Genomic DNA, 19,402 nt, shown 5'->3' with positions numbered 1-19,402 from the left:
GGGGGGGGGGGTTGATGTTTACATGTTCCTAATGTGAATTTTTCTTTCACTGTGAAGGTCTCTGTGTGAAGAGGTGCTGCAATGAAGGTTTGAAGAGACTGCTGTTGCGGTGACCTATCTCAAGGTTTCTGTTTATTGACCACTATTATTGTCATTATATAAAATATAAACCTAGTTGTTGTTTTTTCTCATTCATATCTGATAGATGCTTCAAAGAAACTGTTTTTGCTTAAATCGAACAGAATGAAAGAAAAAAAGAGTTTTTATGACCGATCAGAATGAAAGCAGACTTAAGAAACCCAATCGGAATGAAGGAAGAAAGATTACATGACCAAACAACATCAAGCCAGAGGTTACAATCAACCGGAATGAAGGTAGAAATGTTATGATGAAGAAAGATGAGCATGGGGTGCATAAATAAAGTTGGCTATAACCGCCAATGTTTGTATGTATCTCAATAACATCATGCACAACTTTGTTGTCATGCTAAGGTTTGCCATGTTGAAGACTGAAGCAGCTGTCAGGTCAGTATTGCCTAGTGCAGGTCTGGGGTGTCCAGTCCTCCAGGAAGGTCAACATCCAGCAGATTTTGGTTACAACCAGCCAAAAACACACTTGCCTGGAAGTTTCTAGTAATCCAGAAGAACATGGTTAGCTGGTTCAGGTGTGTTTAATTAGTATTGGAGTTAAACTCTACAGGACATTCCCCTTGTCCAAATACCCACACTTACAGTCTTGGCCGCTTGAGATCGCGCGCGCGATAGGAAGTAAGTGCGCAAGACTGTCCCAGGTCTTAAAAACTTCAAGAAAAAATTATAAATCCACACTATCTGCAGTATTCGAGGCTTAGTGCACCATGCATCATGAAATAAATCGTTTTGACTTTTTGCCGAGATCTCGGGTGTCCAGTCCTCCAGGAAGGTCAACATCCAGCAGATTTTGGTTACAACCAGCCAAAAACACACTTGCCTGGAAGTTTCTAGTAATCCAGAAGAACATGGTTAGCTGGTTCAGGTGTGTTTAATTAGTATTGGAGTTAAACTCTACAGGACATTCCCCTTGTCCAAATACCCACACTTACAGTCTTGGCCGCTTGAGATCGCGCGCGCGATAGGAAGTAAGTGCGCAAGACTGTCCCAGGTCTTAAAAACTTCAAGAAAAAATTATAAATCCACACTATCTGCGGTATTCGAGGCTTAGTGTATCCCACCATGCATCATGAAATAAATCGTTTTGACTTTTTGCCGAGATCTCGTGAGAGGTATGTTAAATATTAATAATAGTTAGATATTACATATAATTTGGTAGTAAAACAAAGTGTTGAGTAGTGGTGATAATTATTTTGTGCAACATTTGTAACTGCATTTTATTACTTAATTAGAAGCACCACACAGAGACTACTGAACATTTAGACATTCAGAAGTTGATTTTAAAATGCAAAGTATTGAAAATAAAAATGAAGCTCTGTAAACAGTGTTGCAACACTATAGTGTGTCCCATCAGGTAATGAAAAGTTCTATACATGCTTGTGGTCTTCATGTTCACTTGAACACTTGGACCAAATACAGGAAATACATCATGTAAGTAGTCAAGTGCAAAGACCGCAAGTGCAGGTATTTGGACAAGGGGATTGGCCCTCCAGGAGCAAGATTGGACACTGCTGGCCTGTGAAAAAAAAAAAAGTAAAGTAATAAGATAAATATGTCTGTTCTTTACAACAATGCTAAAAATGAAATACCTTGATTTTAGTCGGTAGAGGTAAAATCTTTATTCATTAATGTGGGTGAATTGTCTGTAATGAACTTTTATAACTAATACATTTTAATGGTGCATTTACATCTTTTTCTACATACAACACCATCAGACAAGACAGACACCCAATAAATAAAGCGAAACATTTTTTTCTTTCCCTTCAGAACTTCATCCAGCATTGTCCAAACTCTTCAGTTGTCCAAGAACGGAGGGAGTGGCACAAGGTACACAGTGAGGTCATTTCCTGTGGGCTTTTGCTTTTTGAAACCACATCCTCCAGGTTTTCCAGTGACATTTTTTCTTTTTGATTGGCGATCCTAGGCTGTTCATTTGTCTTGGTGGGGCAGAATGATAATACCAAGAGTACAAAACGGTACCAGCTGAGAACATCATAATTATGGCACGCATAACTATACAGCACCAACATTGCCGAGAAGGAAATATCGAATTGGAGACATACAGAAATTCAACATATACACTCAGTACATAATACTTAAAACACTCTCCTACTTCTTTATATACTTGGCCTGTGCACAATTACTAATGGCAGAGATGTCTGCCCCTAATTTTGACACTTATTTTTAAAAAATATATTAACAGTGAACTCTCAACTTCTGTTTACATACCCCTTTTAAACAATGTTGGATAGGGTTGTTGAAATAATTGTACATTTTGAAACCCGATAAATGATCACTTGCCTTTAAATTGGCTCTCATTTAAGTGGTCAGGATTCAGTGTCCCATTTTGCTGCCTTTTTTTTTTTTTTTTTTTTGTCCAGGGGTGGTAGTGACAGAAATAATAACAAGCCAATAATGTCTGTGGTGCAGCTCTGTGCCAGAATGTACATCCCACAATTCAATCCTGTAAACGTTTCCTTCTATATTGGAGAATCCAGTCAAATAGAACAGTGTTTTACAGTAATTCGTAAATCCCAAAATATTAACATTATTGTAATGCAGGCCTTTAAAGGAGAACACAATGTAAAATAAATAAATATTATTATTATTATTAATCCAAGTCAAGTTACTTCTAAACGGTGCATTAGCTGCCCTATCATGTTAGTAGCACAGAACACTGTAAATTAAAGTACGGTAGGGATTTGTTGAGAAGCAATTCCAGGGAGTGAAGTGAAAAGAAGGGATATGGACAGAAAAGCAGTGAGTTCCCAACTCCATTCACCCTGTTTGCATCCTTTAACTGCTTCAGTCAGGCTTCCTGCCCTCAGGGTGATGAGTAAAGCTGGATTGTGATTTCACATAATGATTTTCCTTGAACGAGACAGAAACACCTGAAAACAGATTAACGTGATGTTTTAGTATAAATTCACAGCATTACACTTAAGTTTACACAAGGAAGCTAACCTTGAAGAGATCATTTCGAAAATTCACTCAAAAATTTAAAATTCCTAACATCATTTTATTTCTACACAAAATAAGATATTTTGAAGAATGTTGTTGTCAGTGAGGTCTAAAAAAAAAAAACATTGGACCAACTGACTTTCATTTTATGGACAAAACGTCTTTTTTTTTTCATCTTCTTCCACAGAAAGTTTAATACCGCAAATTTTGAAACTGCTCACTTGGATTTAAAATTATTGTTTTTAATAATAAAAAAAGCAGCTTCAAAATTTACATTTGAGGTCCGACTGTGTAATTTGTTTTATCACAAACACAAAAAGGTCTTTTGAAGATCAAAGACATTTTTAAATAATCATATTAACCCCAAACGTTTGAACAGTAGTGCTTCTATATTAAATATTGATCTTCAGTATGTCTCAAGACCTTCAATATGTCTGAGCCTAACTCTGTTTCAGTAGTAAATGCGTCAACGAAGGCAAAAAATATTGTATCAAACTATTTCATGGTCTTTTTAAAGTAACAAAGACTCATACATACTGACCAACACTCACTCACCTGAGTGTATCTGGCGTCTATGCATTTCCACTCTCTGTTGATGAAAAAAGAAGAAAATTCTATCAAAATTAAAGCAAAAATCGCAGCTTAAATACACAGAGTAATTTTCAAATGCAGCAGAAATATTTATCAACTACTGACAGCTGTCACAGTTGATAAATACACATTAAAGTACAATGCTGTTTCATGCATTCAGAGTTGTTTACACTGTTATAAAAGAGTCGGATTCTCATGCTAAGCATGGACAAAATTTCAAAAAACAATTTGGACGTATGACGGAGTATTTCTGTGCTAAAAATCTTACTTCCGGGTTCGTACAAGTTTCGGAGAGTTTTTTCGATCGTGGCTCTTCATGACGTAGCCGAGGGTGGAACTCCTTATATGGGCATTTCTCCCGGAAAAGCGCGCCCGCGCACGCATCGACCAGGGCAAGCGCGAGATCGCGCCCATCAACGCGCTTCATCCGGCGGCAGCGCTGCACGGGAAGAATGTCTCCAAAGAAGTGTGTTTTTGGTTGTAAGGGAAAGATAACTTTGTTCAGCTTCCTAAAGAACCCAACGTTATGTAAACAGTGGAGTGTGCAGTTTGTTTTTCCGGAGCAGCAACAGAGTTTCACAAGTATGTTTGTTGACGAACGTTTTATAAGCAAGGCCCAGTTCAACGCTGGATTAGCACATCGTTTGATACTGAAGGATGGAGCGGTCGAGCTATAAAAGATCCCGGTCATTATTCAGAACTGTAGACGGTAAGTGAAACTGCATCAAATGTCTGTATTTTGTTGGCAGTCAGAGCTCAAGTGCTGGTCAATCTTTAGCTCCGCCCACGGCGCGCCTCGCTTTTTCCGGAGAGAATCTTAAAGCTGTATCTTTTATAAATATGATAAAACTAAAGACTTTTTGGAGATATAAAGGATGCAGTACTACTCTATAGGTACTCAAGATTAACATTAGATTGGGTGAAACTGTGTGTTATCTCTCCTTTAAATAGACCTTTTCTTACATACTGTCAGTTGCGATAAACCTAACCAGTAATCTCCACTAGATGGCACTAACACCATCATGTGCCATCACAAAATATGACATCAATTCTGTTTCTGCAGGATTAAGAAGTGAATTGCTCATTCATCATTATACAAACATCCTTACTCACCATTTGCAACTCATCGCTTTCATATCAAACCTTAACACACCTACAAGTGACCCTTCATTACCATTATATAAAATAATAGTTTTATGGTCCAGGTTTCCAGGACTTCCTGAAAGTGGAGTTTGTTCCTTCATTTACCTTCATTATATGAAGCATTTTATAGTCCATATCCATAAATAGTGTTTCGCTCCAGGTGTGCTGTTCAGCACAGCATGGGTTCCAGCTGATGCTGTGCCTGTGATTAATATGGACGGGCTGACAGCAAGCTGTGTAAACAGTCATTAGTAATTCATGGCTGGGTCCAGAGCCCCACGCTTCAATTAACCCCAGTCCATGGTAAATTCTACCTTTCTATCTTTCCTTCACTTGCTATTTTCCTCTTCTTCTCGCTCCTTCTCATATCTCATTTATTTTCACAGCCCTATCATCTGATTCTGTCCTTAATGACCATCACTTTGTCTTATTTTCTCAAGCTGGTCTGTCTTCACTCACCTCTGGCTGGCAGGCTCTGTCTAGTAATGAATGAATTGGACCGAATGGTACAACAGCTGCGCGTTGAAAACTGATGTGTTAGAGCATTTATGGGGAGAAATGGAATTTATGTAAAATTATTATTTATTTAAAAATTATTATATTAATTAAATTTATGTAAATTATGCATTTTGTGATTATAATTTAAAACTTTAATGTCTGTGTATCAGAAATACACAAAACTAGCCAGGCCATTTCTGCATTCTTTCACAGAGAAAAGTTTGATTATACACTTCTTGTTAACCACCTCTTTGTTTTTTCAGTATTTCAAAACTTAATTCATCTCATGTTACCTTAATTTGGTAAGATTCACAAATTTAGTATGCAAATCCCTCAAATGTTGGCCCCATGTCTAATTTGAGGCTAATATGCTAGTGTACACTTAGAAGTTTACCAAAATACTGTTACTGAAAAATGGTCCAAATATATATACAAATATTTGTCCTATACAAATAACATTGTCCCTCCCCTTATATCACTTGTAAATGACTAACAATAGCAAGTAGCATATCATAGACTTCAACAGCAATAACACTTAGATTCCACAACCAAATGGTGTTTTTGTCAAAGGTACCAACTATCAAGTTGTTTTTCTATTTGTATTTTTTGCTCTGCCCCAACTGTTTTGAACAGGATATATGAATTGTGTATACCCTCTTATTGTCCAACACTCTTTCAATTATTTATTTGCATAAATGAAGACAGTAACTCAAGTTGACAGAGATACATCTGCAATCTCCCATGGTAAGACATGACATTTAGACATGACAAAGACACAGAATAACAATCCTTCAGAAAAAAAAATGTTAATCTTACTGTCTCCCAGCAGCTCCTCGGACATGAGTCCATCCTGCCTGTTGCCCAGCACAAAAGCCAGGAAAGAGAGAATAAGGGCGTCCATGATGCCCATAATGGCCAGGATGTACGCCCAGCGCACTGAGCATGCTCCAATGGTGTATTTGTCCGTCCCTTCTCCACACATCCTCTTCACCTCATCAGCATCCCAGCCATCAGGATATATCATACAGCCCAACACCAGACACGTACCTAAGAGAGAAAGCAGGCATTGTGAGTCGTCCAATTAATAAAAGTTCTATGGATTTTATCAACAGCAGAATGCATTTCTGTACTCAAGCAATATGATAGATGGCAGTTGTAAAGCGTAAACTGGGAAACAAAAATCAGCTGCAAAAAAAAAAAAAGTCATGGTGGTTTCTTTTGTTCAATTATAACATGTCTGACAGCTGAGAAGAATGAGGAGAGAGGTACCAGTAATCCCGGACGAGCCCCCAGTTTATATTCACATACATACACACACACACACAAAGCACACTCTGTTGAAAGCTGCTATGAGTCATTTTTGTACACCAAATGAAATTGCAAAAGTTTCTGAACAAAATGTGAGTGATGTTTGCCAGTGTAAAACTCGCAGGCACGATGCTGTGTGTGGGTGGTGGTTTTGCAGTTGCTTGGGTGTTCGGATGGTTGCTTACTGGCCAAAGTTAAAAAAAACAAACTTGCAGGTCTCCATGATATTCTGGTCCCTAGATTTGCTCAAGTGCCTCCTTCAATGCAAATGTTCAATGCAATTAGTTTTCAACCAGTTTATAGCCTGCCAAAAATATAAGTCTGTTAACTTGTCCACCATTGCTCAGGAAGTCCTACCTCAAACTAATGAAACTGGTTGAGCCAGAAGTGTGCAAAGAAAGCAATTCGATATGTCTCCCTTATCTGAACCACCCATTTTTTAGTTTCCACATTAGTTTCCACTAATGTGCTAATGGGTTGAATCAGGTGTGTTTGATTAGGAAGAGTTCAAAAATGTGCACTACTGATGTGCCACCAGGAACAGGGCTGTGAAACGCTTATCTATCTACAGTTTGTAACAGCTCATGAGTTGTATTACCCTTCCATTACCACATACCTCACAGAACAAGCAATAGATCTGATCTCAGATCAGCAGCAGCAACAGCTGTGAGCGCTTACATCATCCCTGATGAATTGAGACCGGAAAACTGCATATTCAGGAGTATCAGATCATAGTCATGGTAAATCCTGCAAAACTTTGTGCTGAGAAAGGCGAATACTGCATGTGCCACTTTTGATGCATTGATAGTTTTATGCAGACGCAGTCAGTTACACAAGAGGAATTCATTTATAATGTAACCAGGCCTTCTCTTGGGGTTATTAGACAAATTACCTTGATGCTGCCTTCAAGTCACGTAGGGTTGATCACACTTAAAAGAAGGGCACCACAATGCTGAAGCTACCAATAGAAAAAAATTGGGATTTTCTTTGAGACCTGACTTGGAGGTTGGGGGTCCCCTGTTTGAGTCCTGGAGTTTGTGTACTTTCCGTGTTGGAGTGAATTTCCTCTGGGTGCTCCGGTTTTCTCCTCAATTCAAAAAGTGTGAATGTGTGAGAGTGTTAACCCTGCAATGGACTGGTTAGTCCAAAGGTGTCCAATCCTGCTCCTTGAAGGCTACCGTCCTGCGGAGTTTAGCTCTAACACACCTTCCTTGAAGTTTCAAGTGATACTAAAGACCTTGATTAGCTGGTTTAGAGGTTTTTATTTAAAGGGGTCATATGATGTTGCTAAAAAAGAACATTATTTGGTGTATTTGGTGTAATGAAATGTGTTTATGCGGTTTAAGTTTCAAAATACACATTATTTTCCACATACTGTACAGTGTACATTATTGTTTCTCCTCTATGCTCCGCCTTTCTGAAACGCGTCGATTTTTACAAAGCTCATCGGTTTGAAAAGCGAGGTGTGCTGTGATTGGCCAGCTATCCAGTGCGTTGTGATTGGCCGAATACCTCAAGCGTGTGACGGAAATGTTACGCCCCTTACCATATTGCCGGCATTGTAGTCTGCTCTCACAGGATCAGGAAACAGTCCTCCATAAAATGTGCTGCACACATCTGAATATTTGGGTTGAACTGTTCTGGAACAGTGTTGTAAATACAACTTAACCACTGATTTCTAGTCGTGTCCTCTTTTGGAAGACCAAACAAAGTAGTTTCGCTTTCACAACGAAACACACAGCGTCACACACGCTGAGCAGAGGCCGGCGGCTAGAGTGAGCGCAGGCCGCCGGGCTAGAGTGAGCGGAGGCCGGCGGGCTAGAGTGAGCGTAGGCGGGCGGGCTAGAGTGAGCGGAGGCCGGCAGGTTAGAGTGAGCGGAGGTGGGCGGTCTTGAGCAGATCTTCTTTATGCACCAAGAGCTTGTAACACTCCAAAGAGAAAGGAAAAATTGAAATCGCATCATATGACCCCTTAAAGGCTAAGTTAAATTCTGCTGGAATTTGGCCCACCAGGAGCAGATTTGGACACCCCTGGACTATCGAAAGCATCCAATCTCAAATATGGAATAGAATCCAGCATTTCTGCAACCCTACATAGGACAAAAGTTCTGAAAAATTAATGTATGGAATTTATAAACATATAGAGTTGATGAAAAGCAAAAGGTTTGATTCATTTAACTTGTTTATGAAGCAATAGACTATTTAGGCCAAACTACTATTCCCATTTTCTGCGGCAGTGAGAAAATTTGAAAATTATAAAAGCACAAAGCAATTATACACAAAGCATCAGTTACACATCTAATTTAAATATTTTGCTCATCTTCTTTTTTTTTTTTTTTACTTTAGTGACATGAAGTGTCAAGCCATAGCAAGAAAGTAAAAAAGAGAAAAAATATGAAATTGCCCACCTGTTTATTCCGACCAAAATCAATTAAATGCACATCATGTAGAAATTACGACATCCGAACCCATAAGTAGGAACTTCCCAGCAGGACTTGAAGGCAGCATAAGTGGTTGGATGAACCAAGGAGGAGAGATTTAGCACAGTCGTAAAGAAAAAGAGTTAGAACAGGAAAAAAGAAACTTAAACTGGTGCGAGTAGGAAGTAAAACTATATCATAAGAGATCAAATAGCCCACATACGGATACTGCCAAATGAATCAGGCATGATTAACACATCTACTTGTCTTTGTCACACAGTTTGCTGTGTCATAAAATAGCCACTAAAAACTGTCACTAAGAGCCTTTTGCTGTGTCCTATATCTCTGTCCTTCTATCTCTCGCTTTAATCTCTTGGTTTGTGTATCTAATAAGCGAAACTTCAAAAGACATCCATCATCATTATACTAATAGCCATCAGCAGTCTAATAGTAATCACACTAAAGCTGAGAGCCAATCACCCTCATCCCTGCATCCACAGCTTATTCGCACCGCAGTCACTCTAGAGAGTTCATAGGTTTCTTTCTTGGGGTTGTTTGTGACAGTGCAACTGAATCTATCACTCGTGCAACCAGCCTTCCTGCAGTTATCTAAGTTGCATGTGTCGTCTAAGTTCTTATGGTGGTGCACCATGTCCTATCCAGGCACGACATGACAAGTTTTCAGTGACAAGTAATTTGTATAGACAAATGCTGAACGACCCAAAGATGACCAATGAGACTTCAGTGTGGGTGGGATTACACTGGCAAAGCTACAAGAATTAGAAACCGAATGACCGACAAAAGGTTTATTTTCATGCCTTTCGACATGTCAACTTATAGCTCAACTAGTTGTGTGAGTTTGGGGTGGGCCCCCAGTTTTTTGACCAATGACAGATGGAGGAAGATTTTAGAAACCGTTATTTTAGCAAAACTGTTTGGTGGTATTGCAGAAATTGCATACACCTGTCATGCCACTATGGGACTGTATTGCGTTAAAACTGACCAGATTCATGGCTACACACACATTATGTGGGAAATGCTTATAAATAATAGAAAACATCAGCATTTTCTTTCTTCACATCCTCTCCAGAGCCTGCAGCACTGCACCACACACATATACTAATGAAAAGGAGCTCTTCAGCTAAACCTTTCAATGTTATCGAAGAGACACACACAGCTGAGCTCTGATAATGAGCTGTCCTTATCTCAACCATCTTGCAAAAGACAAGTTGTCTTTTTCATCCCATTTTGTCTTATTTTTATGTAATAGATGCCGCAGAATAGATTATGGAAAGGCAACCTCGTGGTTCTGTAGTATCGCTAGCTCTTTTCTAATAGATCAGACTGTGGCTGCATTGTGAGGGCTTTGATTTTGCTGGCAGCGAGCACTCATGCTGCATCTGGGTCAGTGAGAGTGCTCTGAATGCAGATGCTGTGAGTGTCACATCCGAGATGTGTTTGTAGATAGAGGCTATAAATAAACACAGTTAAAGATGAGAATTCTGCACGTGAGAGAGTGTTTCCTTTAGGAAAGACACATTTGTGATACCCTTCTCTCCCCCTTAGTCTTTCTTCTTCTCTGCATATCTATATTTCATGCTATCCTGTAATCTCAGCCAAAGATTTATTGATGAAGCCCCTTGCAATGGATTAAGATCTGTCCAGAACACAGGAAGCTAAAATATACAGGCTGCTACCTGACTACTGGAGCAGTCCCTTTCAAAAGTTGTTCTGAACTTGTGTTCACCTAAGAATTTACATTTCGTCATCATTTACTCACCTAATCATACCATCAAAGTACCGTAGTCTATATGACTCATATGCTATATTCCAGCCATCGGAAATCATACCTTAATATTTATTTGGAACAGACCTTAATTTAAGTCATTATTTGCTAAAAATTTCCCGGCTGTCGTTTTTGCCATTTTTGTGCTTTTAAATTTGGAACTTGATAGCCTCAGTATCTATCCACTTTTAATGTATGGAAAAGAAGCTTGAACACTAATTGCATAGAAGAAAATCTAGCTGTCTGGAATGATATGAGGGTGTGTATATGATCACAGAATAGTGATTTTTGGGTAAACTATCCCTTTAAGTACCCAACTTTTCACATTTGTATGCAGGTTAGCAGCAGTGAAGGATGAAAAAAGATGCTTCCTCACGCTCATCTTCCCCTGACATCGCTTGACTTGGCATTTGTTAAAATGTCTTTACATCCCAGCCAATGGAAGGAGAAGAAAGAAGCACCAAGGACGATAAGGGAAGGAGACAAGATGGATCGAGAGAGGAGAAGATAATGCAAGGTTAAAAGACTTCCTGTCTCTCCTTGCCTCTTTCTCGCTAAGCTGCAGTTGTTTGCTGCTTAATGTATTGTCAAGGCAGGAATAGAGTAACGCCTCAGGGTTTGTGTTTCATCCTGAGAATGGCAGCTTGTTGTTTTTCCTTCCAGAGAGGGATGAATGGTGGGAAAGAATAGAAGAAAAGAGAATAAGAGAGAGAGAAAATCACCTCATTGCATCCATGGTAATATGAAATTCCCTGCTTCTGCAGTCAGACACTCTTCTACAAAACCTAGTGAGCTGCCTACCTAGACAACATTTTAAGACACTTTAGCAGCACTCCTGACTCAAAGACTATTCCAAAAAGTAGACAGAAACATTTTGTTGAGTTCCGAGATACTTAGTTTAGGTCAAATAATAAGGCAAAATCACATTTTTTAGAGCATTGTTAGCTTAGCAACATGTTAGCATCAAACAAATAATTGTGAGTTTCTGCAAACATTTCAAATCAGTCAATTATGAGGTTGCGTTTTAGGTAGGAAGCTGTCTAGTAGGTAGTAGATAGCAAGGTAACTCACCAGGTTTTTGAACAGAGCTAAACACACACACGATTAGGGTGCTTTCACACTTGCAATTTTGGTGCGCACCTGGGTTCGTCTGACATCAGAGTTCGGTTTGTTTGGATGATATGAAAGCTGTTTTCTGAACTTGGTTGCGCACTTGCAAACCATACCCAAGTCTGCTTTAGAAAGGTGATCTGGGGTACGGTTCAGGTAAACTCTAGTACAGTTCACTGCTGATATGAACCAAATTGTAGCGAATCTCTATTGGAAAACATTTGCTGTACATTCGCAGCATATTAAGCCCTATTCGGATGGGATTCGTTTTACAAGGGTAGAAGAAGTAATGTAATTTTACCACAGGATGTCTGTAATAATAATGGCCAATTCGCATGGGATATGAAATCTCAGTAAAACTACCAGAAGTGGGAGGGGTAACTCGATTTACACCGCCGTCACCTCCCTGTCGTCATGTGCGTGCCACATAGCTTCCTGTGTGTACTGCGTTGCTTATAATATGTTTATAATATGTTGCTAATAATATCAGTTAGGTCCAGTCAAACGATTTATTAATTAAATTAATTAAATTCTGATTGGATTATGTTAGTAATAGGCACTTACCTAAAGCTAACAGAAGTTTCGTGCCAGGAAATGACAGAATATTTATGTACATTTACAGCTGGTCTATTTGCACGGGATTAGTGTAACCTGAGGTAATTTTTCCGGACCTTTTTACAGAAGGTAGAAGTCGCCATAATCTTTACTGACATTGTCCGTAATGATTACTGAGATGGCACATTTGGACGGGACTAAAATCACTGAGTAGCTCTGCTAATAATTACTTTACCCCACCCAAAGACTATAGAAATACAAAGATGGTTAACTCCTATAACTTATGAATGGGAGAAACTGCAACGCGCAATATGGCGGAATAGTCCCGCCTTCTAAATGAAAGAGCCAATCGCTGATTGGTAAAGTCATTGCATCACTGCAGCAGCCGTTAGAAGCTCCGGTTCCCATAGAAACCTGAGGCTAGACCAACCAATGCGCATGCGCAGTCTTAAGCGTGTTATGACTGCGCATGCTCATTGGCTGGTCTAGCCTGAAAAATACGCTTTTTTTAATGCTATTTGAGAATAATAAACAACATTTATGCGGCAATTCATTTCAGATTTTGTTGCTGATTTGAATTTATTTGTGAGTTCATAGGGCAGTTTTTGAGATTTCAGGATTCCCCCATTCATTTAGATAGGACTTGGTCTTGGATAAGCTACTCGGAGGCGTTGCAAATATGGCCACCAAGTGAAAAGACTTTCCTTGAAAGGGACTTTTCCCCACCTTTTCCTGTAAAATGAATCCTGTCTGAATATGGCTTTAGACGCAAGTGCAGTTGTGTGTTCACACTTTGGAAACAAAACCAAAGTATAAAAATGAGGTGAGCAACGCTATGCATTTTGCCGCCTTCTCCTGCATCGTCATTATATGGCAACAAGGCTAAACAGCTGCCGTTATGAATTATGATAAAATAATCATACCACTGTTTAAAATCAAAAAAGTGTTAACACAATCAAGTGGGGAAGGAGGAGCAATCGAACTTTGATTAAGTATAAGCAACAGAACCAGTTGTGAAAACACCCTTAAATGAACACGGACACCATATTCAGTAGTAAAATAACTTTAAAAGAAATGTATCTATCTATCTATCTATCTGTCTGTCTGTCTGTCTGTCTGTCTAACTATATGTTTGTTGGTCATAATGTCTTTGCCACTCTTTTTATGTCTATTACCCTTTTCATTCACCTAATCATGAATGCATCTTTGCAGACGCAAGCTGTGCTTTCATGCGTAACTGACACAAGTTGGATCTGAACGTGAGCAAGTTCTGTGGAGTGAGTTGTGTTGTCATGGAGACGCTCTATGGATTGTCAGTCTTGTGAGGTGTTTGATAAGTGATGGGTGTGTTATTAACTGCAGCGCTCCTGAACTCCTCCCTCCTGGGCAAACCAGGCCAGCACAACTGACACGGAATGCTCTTTTATCCTACCTGCTGTCTGTCTGGCTATTTTTGGAAGGCAAACTACCACACTACTCTTACTTTTTCTGCATTATAAACTATGTATACTGTACATACTTTGGTAGACAGGTGGACAGCAATATTCTATTCTACCTAAGATTCTTGGTTTTGGAAAAATTCTAAAACAGCATTCATGTATCATTTGCAGATTCAAAATGCACTGTGACTCTACCTATGTACTGTACTGTATAATGTTTCAAATCAGTGTCATATTAGCTTATTATCTTAGCTTGAAATATATTAGCTAAATAAATATATTACTTTTTTTTTTTTTTTCATTTCCAAGATGATAACTGAACTGCACTCGGTGAATTAAACATGCAACGCACAGAGGAAATGTGACAATAATGTAGCATACAATGGTTTAAAAATATATTTTTGTACAATGCTTACTGTTTCACATGCTATTTCTAAAACAGTATTCTGTGCAATATTCAGTAAGCAGTACACTGATTTTCTTTCTCTTTCTATTTTCTGTGCATCACTGCAGTTCATGTATATAAATAGGGCAAATCTACCCAAACGTCCAAAAATACATTACGATTAACATCTTGAAAATATGCAGTCATAACCTTTTTAACATGTGCACATATAACCTCATTACCCTATAGCGCAAAAGACTACATATCCCATAATTCTTTGGGGGCGGTGGAACAGTAAAGGTGATTGGGAACAGGTGGTCCAATTAATTACTGGCCAGCACGAGCACACCCGCCAAGTTTGGGAGGAAAATAAATGAGCATGCCAAAATACAGATTTAATGAGAGGAGAGAGACACAAACATTGAGCTCTACAGGACAACGCATCGAGCAATTAATAGACAGTAAGAAAAAGCAAACAGATTAAGAGAAAAATCCTCTTTTATCGTTCTGATGCACTTATTTCAACCACACAAACTAGATTGGCATAGCAAGCATATTTGGATAGCGACCAGCGTGTTACGTGTGTATTTGGCAGAACGCAATACTATGTGATCGCTGTTTCCTTTTCCCAGTTGGAAACCAATAAGTTTTGAATTGGGGCCCCCAGGACGGGAGTTTATTTAGCCCTGCCAAGCGCTCATTGAAGTGTCCGTGTGATGCTTTGTGTGTCCTGCCAAATGCAGTCCTCATCTTCACTGCTTGACAGACACTAGAGCTTTTGCTTCCCTCTCTGCGTTCTGTTTTATTATATTAGCACAGCCCATCTAAATTCAGAGATAATCTCTCTCTCTCAGGTTTCCCAGACTGTGTGACAGCACTCAGAGGAAGGAGCGTTTTTGAATATTCTGCAGATGTCCTCTTTCCTTTCTCTGCGTGAGCTGAGCGTTTGAAGTTGGCTGATGGGATTGTTTTAATATTCCTCAGATGTGGCGCAGAGCCTAAGAATGTTTTATCCTCGTTGCACTGTACCTGGATCGGTGTGCTCCGGGTCTTAGATTAGATGCTCTACAGGAGCAGAGAGGGCTGATCAATGCAGGACACCCCATATACCGCATATGTGTGTGGGTCTGTTATAATGACCGATCAGAATGAGACGAAAGATCTAAAAACTCACTGTTTCTCAAATGCTGCTTTTTTTATATTGCTTTGTGGTCGCTAAGGTGTTTGAAGTGTTCATTGCTATGTGGTTGCTAGGGTGTTGTGGGTGGTTGACAGGGTTTAACCATGCACCTGGTGTTCTAAGTGGTTGGTAAGGTGTGGCTTTACAGTTGCTAATGTGTTCTAAGTGTTTTTAGCCATATTGTTATGTGGTTGCTATGTAGGTGGGTTATTGTATGTTCTGAGTGGTTGCTAGGATATTGTGGGTGGTTGCCAGGACATTGCTATGTTCCGTATGAATGGGTAGTAGCTTGTTAAGGGTGGTTGCCATACAGTTGTTAAGTTCTGTTCTGGTTAAGTTCTGTCTTTTAGCATATTGCTGTGGTTTCTATCGGTAGTTTTTAGTAGTTGCTAGGGTATAAGGTGTTATGGATGGTTGCTAGGGTCTGAATAGTTAGTAGGGTGTTGTGGGTCTTTACAATTGCTATGGTGTTCTAAGTAGTTTTTAGCATATTGCTTTGGTTGCTATTGGAGTATGTGATATTTATCATCTATGATAATATTGTAATTGTTGTTTCAACGATATGCGACATTATCGAGTATGTCACTCACTTTGCAAAAAACGCATCTCAAAAGTCCCTATAATTCAAGTTATGCCACTATAATTCAAGTTATGAAAGCAAAACATATCCCTGTACGGGTTTTTTTTTTTTTTTCATATTTATAAAATATGAAGCAGTAATATTACACAAGCAAGAGTGCCGTTTTCCTGAATTTTAGAATGTGAATGATCACAAATGAGATATAGATTTTTATACAGTTCAACAAACATTAAGTTAATATTGAGTGAGCTACATTTTAGACACAATTTTGTCTGTTTTTTGTTTTGCCAACAAAAATAGGCCTAGTTCCAAACAAAGCCGGTGCAGAACATTTGCGTGTAACACAAATCAGTATTTCCTGAATTAATCTGTTTTTGAATGTCAATGATTCAATATTCCATTCATAAAGACAATAACTGGCTTAGTTTCTAAATTAATCAGCCATTTTGAATAAATCGTTTGAATGAATGATTCAATGAATCACTCATTAATCATTCATTAAGGGACTTGCCGCCACCTACTGGCAGTTTTAGTGTCATATTTAATATTTCATGACAGGTCTAAACTAGCCAAGGTACCAGCATAAAAACCCACTAAGCAAAATATTGTTTAATTATTGTTATTGACAAAAATATAGAGTTGCTATGCTGATTTAGATGGTTTCTAGGGTGCTCTGAATGGTAGGGTATTGTGGGTGGTTGCCAGAGCATTGCTAAGGTTTTTCCTGCAAAGGTGTTATGGATGGTTGTTAGCATGTACTGAATGGTTAGTAGGTTGTCAGTGGTTGCTAGGATGTTTTTTGCATATTCTGTGGTTTTTAGGGTGTTGTGGTTGGTTGTCAGGGTGTTACTATGTAGCTGGTAAGGCAGTGTTTCTCAACCCTGGTCCTGGCCGCCCCCCAGCACTGCACATTTTGTGTGTCTCCCTAATCAAACACGCCTGATTAAACTCATTAGCTCGTGTGTCTCCCTAATCAAACACACCTGATTCAACTCATTAGCTCATTAAAAGAAACTCCAGGACCTGAAATAGGTGTGTCAGATAAGGGAGACATACAAAATGTGCAGTGTTGGGGGGCGCCCAGGACCAGGGTTGAGAAACGGTGTTCTAGGTGGTTGCTAGGGTGTTTTGAATGGTTAGTAGGCTAGGTTGTTGTGGGTTGTTCCTACCCAGGGCGTTACTATGCAGTGTTCTGGGTGGTTGTTCGAGCATTTTGAGTTTTAATTGGAGTATTGTGGGCAGTGGCTGGGCTTTTCACCTCCAGTCCTGGAGGGTCACTGTTCTGCAGAGTTTAACTACAACCCTAATTAAACACACCTGTACAAGCTAATTAAAGTCTTCATGATCACTGAAAGTTACAGGCAGGTGAGTTTGATCAGGGGTTGAAGACTAACTCTGCAGGACCTCCAGAACAGTCAAAAATACCTGTGCTGCAGTGTTCGGGGTGACGACTAGAGCAAAGTTTCCCACCCCTGCTCCTGGAGGCACACCAAAAGTACACATTTTGGATGTCTCCCTTATCTGACCCATCCATTTCAGGTCTTGGAGTCTCTTAGAGATTGGTCAACTTCTAGATTGGTCTGCATTACTATTTGGTTGCTAGGGCATTCTAAATGGTTGCTAGGGTGTTGTGGGCAGTTTTCGGGAGGGTGTTTTACAATTTTCTGAAGGTTTTCGGAGTCTACGCTCACTCGGGTTACCAGATTGAGCACACATAACCGGAACGAATGCAATTGACAATGAAAGGTAACGAGCCTTACACTGCAAGTTGATGAGTTGATTTATCCGTGTTTTAATATAAGATGTAATATGTAATGTAATGGTGATGCTTGCCTTCACAACCACCATTAATCTTAATCTGTTCTCAGTGTATCCTAGGTTGTTGTGGGTGGTTGTCAGGGCATTATTATGCACCTGCTAAAGTTCTAAGCGGTTTACAGCAGATTGCTGTGTGTGTGCAATACAGGTGGTTAGGTTGTTCTGATTTAATATTAATCCCCACAACCAGAGTCAATGGAGATAGTTTCTGTGACTTTCACACAGTGTTTCTACAGATTGATGTCATTAACATATTACAAGTCGTAATTTCCTGGGGCTAGGTGCGTTGCTTAAGGGCAGAATGGTTATGTTCATGGTTTGCTTCTTGCAGGAATCAAACCAACCATGTGTTTTTTTTACTTTAAACCGCATAAACACATTTCATTACACCAAATACACAAAACAATGTTCTTTTTAGCAGCATCATATGACCCCTTTAATCATTACTTCACACCACCTCCAGATGTTTGGGGGTTTAATAAAAGAAATGTGCGCTTCCTCTAATGTTTCCTAAATTATATAGTGAAAAGAGATGAATGGAATGGCACCACGGCTCTTGTTAGGACCGCAACACTGTTATTCTTGCTCTAATTGGTGTTATAGCTCCAGGAAACCTGATTAGTATCAGAGACCACCTGCTGAGTGGTCTACAGAAGTAATTCCAGAAGGGGCAACTCCGTTGTTCACATGTACAAAACTCCCCATCTATTCGACCCCCACCACTTGGCACGTGTATGAATCCGACCGAGACTAATTGTGCAACACTGCATCTGCACATAGACGCTTCGCAGAAAAAGGGAGGGCAGAGAAGTGTGCGGTTTCCATGACAACTACCGGAGAGGTGGTTTTCAAATATCAGGCTGCATGCGAACTAAGCTTCGTGCATCTGAGGTCAGCTGTCAACATGTTTGTCTGTGACCGTGTGTTCCTTCTGTACCGAAACCCTAATAAACTAGATTCTTTGAATGACCTGAATATAAAACAAATATTGTTTCCTTTGACAGCAAAAACAAGAATTTTATTCATAATGCAGCTTCAATCACAGCACTTAAAGGGATAGTTCACCCAAAAATGAAAATTCTGTCATTTACTCACCCTCCACTTGTTTCTTTGTTCTATTTGTTCTATTGAACACAAACGAAAATATTTTGAAGAACATTGGTAACAAAACAGATGATGGTAGCCAACTTCAATAGTAATGAAAAAATTCTATGGAAGTCAATGGTTACCGTCAGCTGTGATTATCAACATTCTTCAAAATATATATTCTTTTGGATGAAATATCGCTTTAAAGGGATAGTTTATACAAGAATGAAAATTCTGCCATTATTTACTCACCCTGTCGTTCTTAATCTTTATATTCAGTGGGACCAGAAGTATTTTTGTTGTTTTGTCTATACAATGAAAGTCCATGGGGTACAATGTTGTTATGGACCCCACTGTTTTTCATTGTATGGACAAAATATCCTTCCTTCATCC

General features: G+C 39.3%; 1 protein-coding gene across 1 annotated transcript in view; it reads right to left on the bottom strand.

The window, feature by feature from the left end:
* Positions 1-1,682: 1,682 nt before the first annotated feature.
* The window catches only part of LOC107710661 (lipoma HMGIC fusion partner-like 3 protein), a 46,270-nt gene continuing 28,550 nt past the window's right edge, over positions 1,683-19,402 (bottom strand). Inside the window, exons 3-5 of the mRNA XM_016515491.1 lie at positions 6,159-6,389; positions 3,666-3,699; positions 1,683-3,040 (exon numbers count right to left, since the gene is read on the bottom strand). Of these exons, the coding sequence (XP_016370977.1) occupies positions 3,683-3,699; positions 6,159-6,389 (248 nt within the window). The 3' untranslated portion in view covers positions 1,683-3,040; positions 3,666-3,682. The remainder of the gene's footprint in view (positions 3,041-3,665; positions 3,700-6,158; positions 6,390-19,402) is intronic.

This window comes from Sinocyclocheilus rhinocerous, unplaced genomic scaffold (genome assembly GCF_001515625.1).
Source record: "Sinocyclocheilus rhinocerous isolate Xijiao unplaced genomic scaffold, SAMN03320098_v1.1 scaffold357, whole genome shotgun sequence".
NCBI classification, from domain to species: Eukaryota; Metazoa; Chordata; class Actinopteri; order Cypriniformes; family Cyprinidae; genus Sinocyclocheilus; species Sinocyclocheilus rhinocerous.
This window is presented reverse-complemented; position numbering and strand designations above follow the sequence as displayed.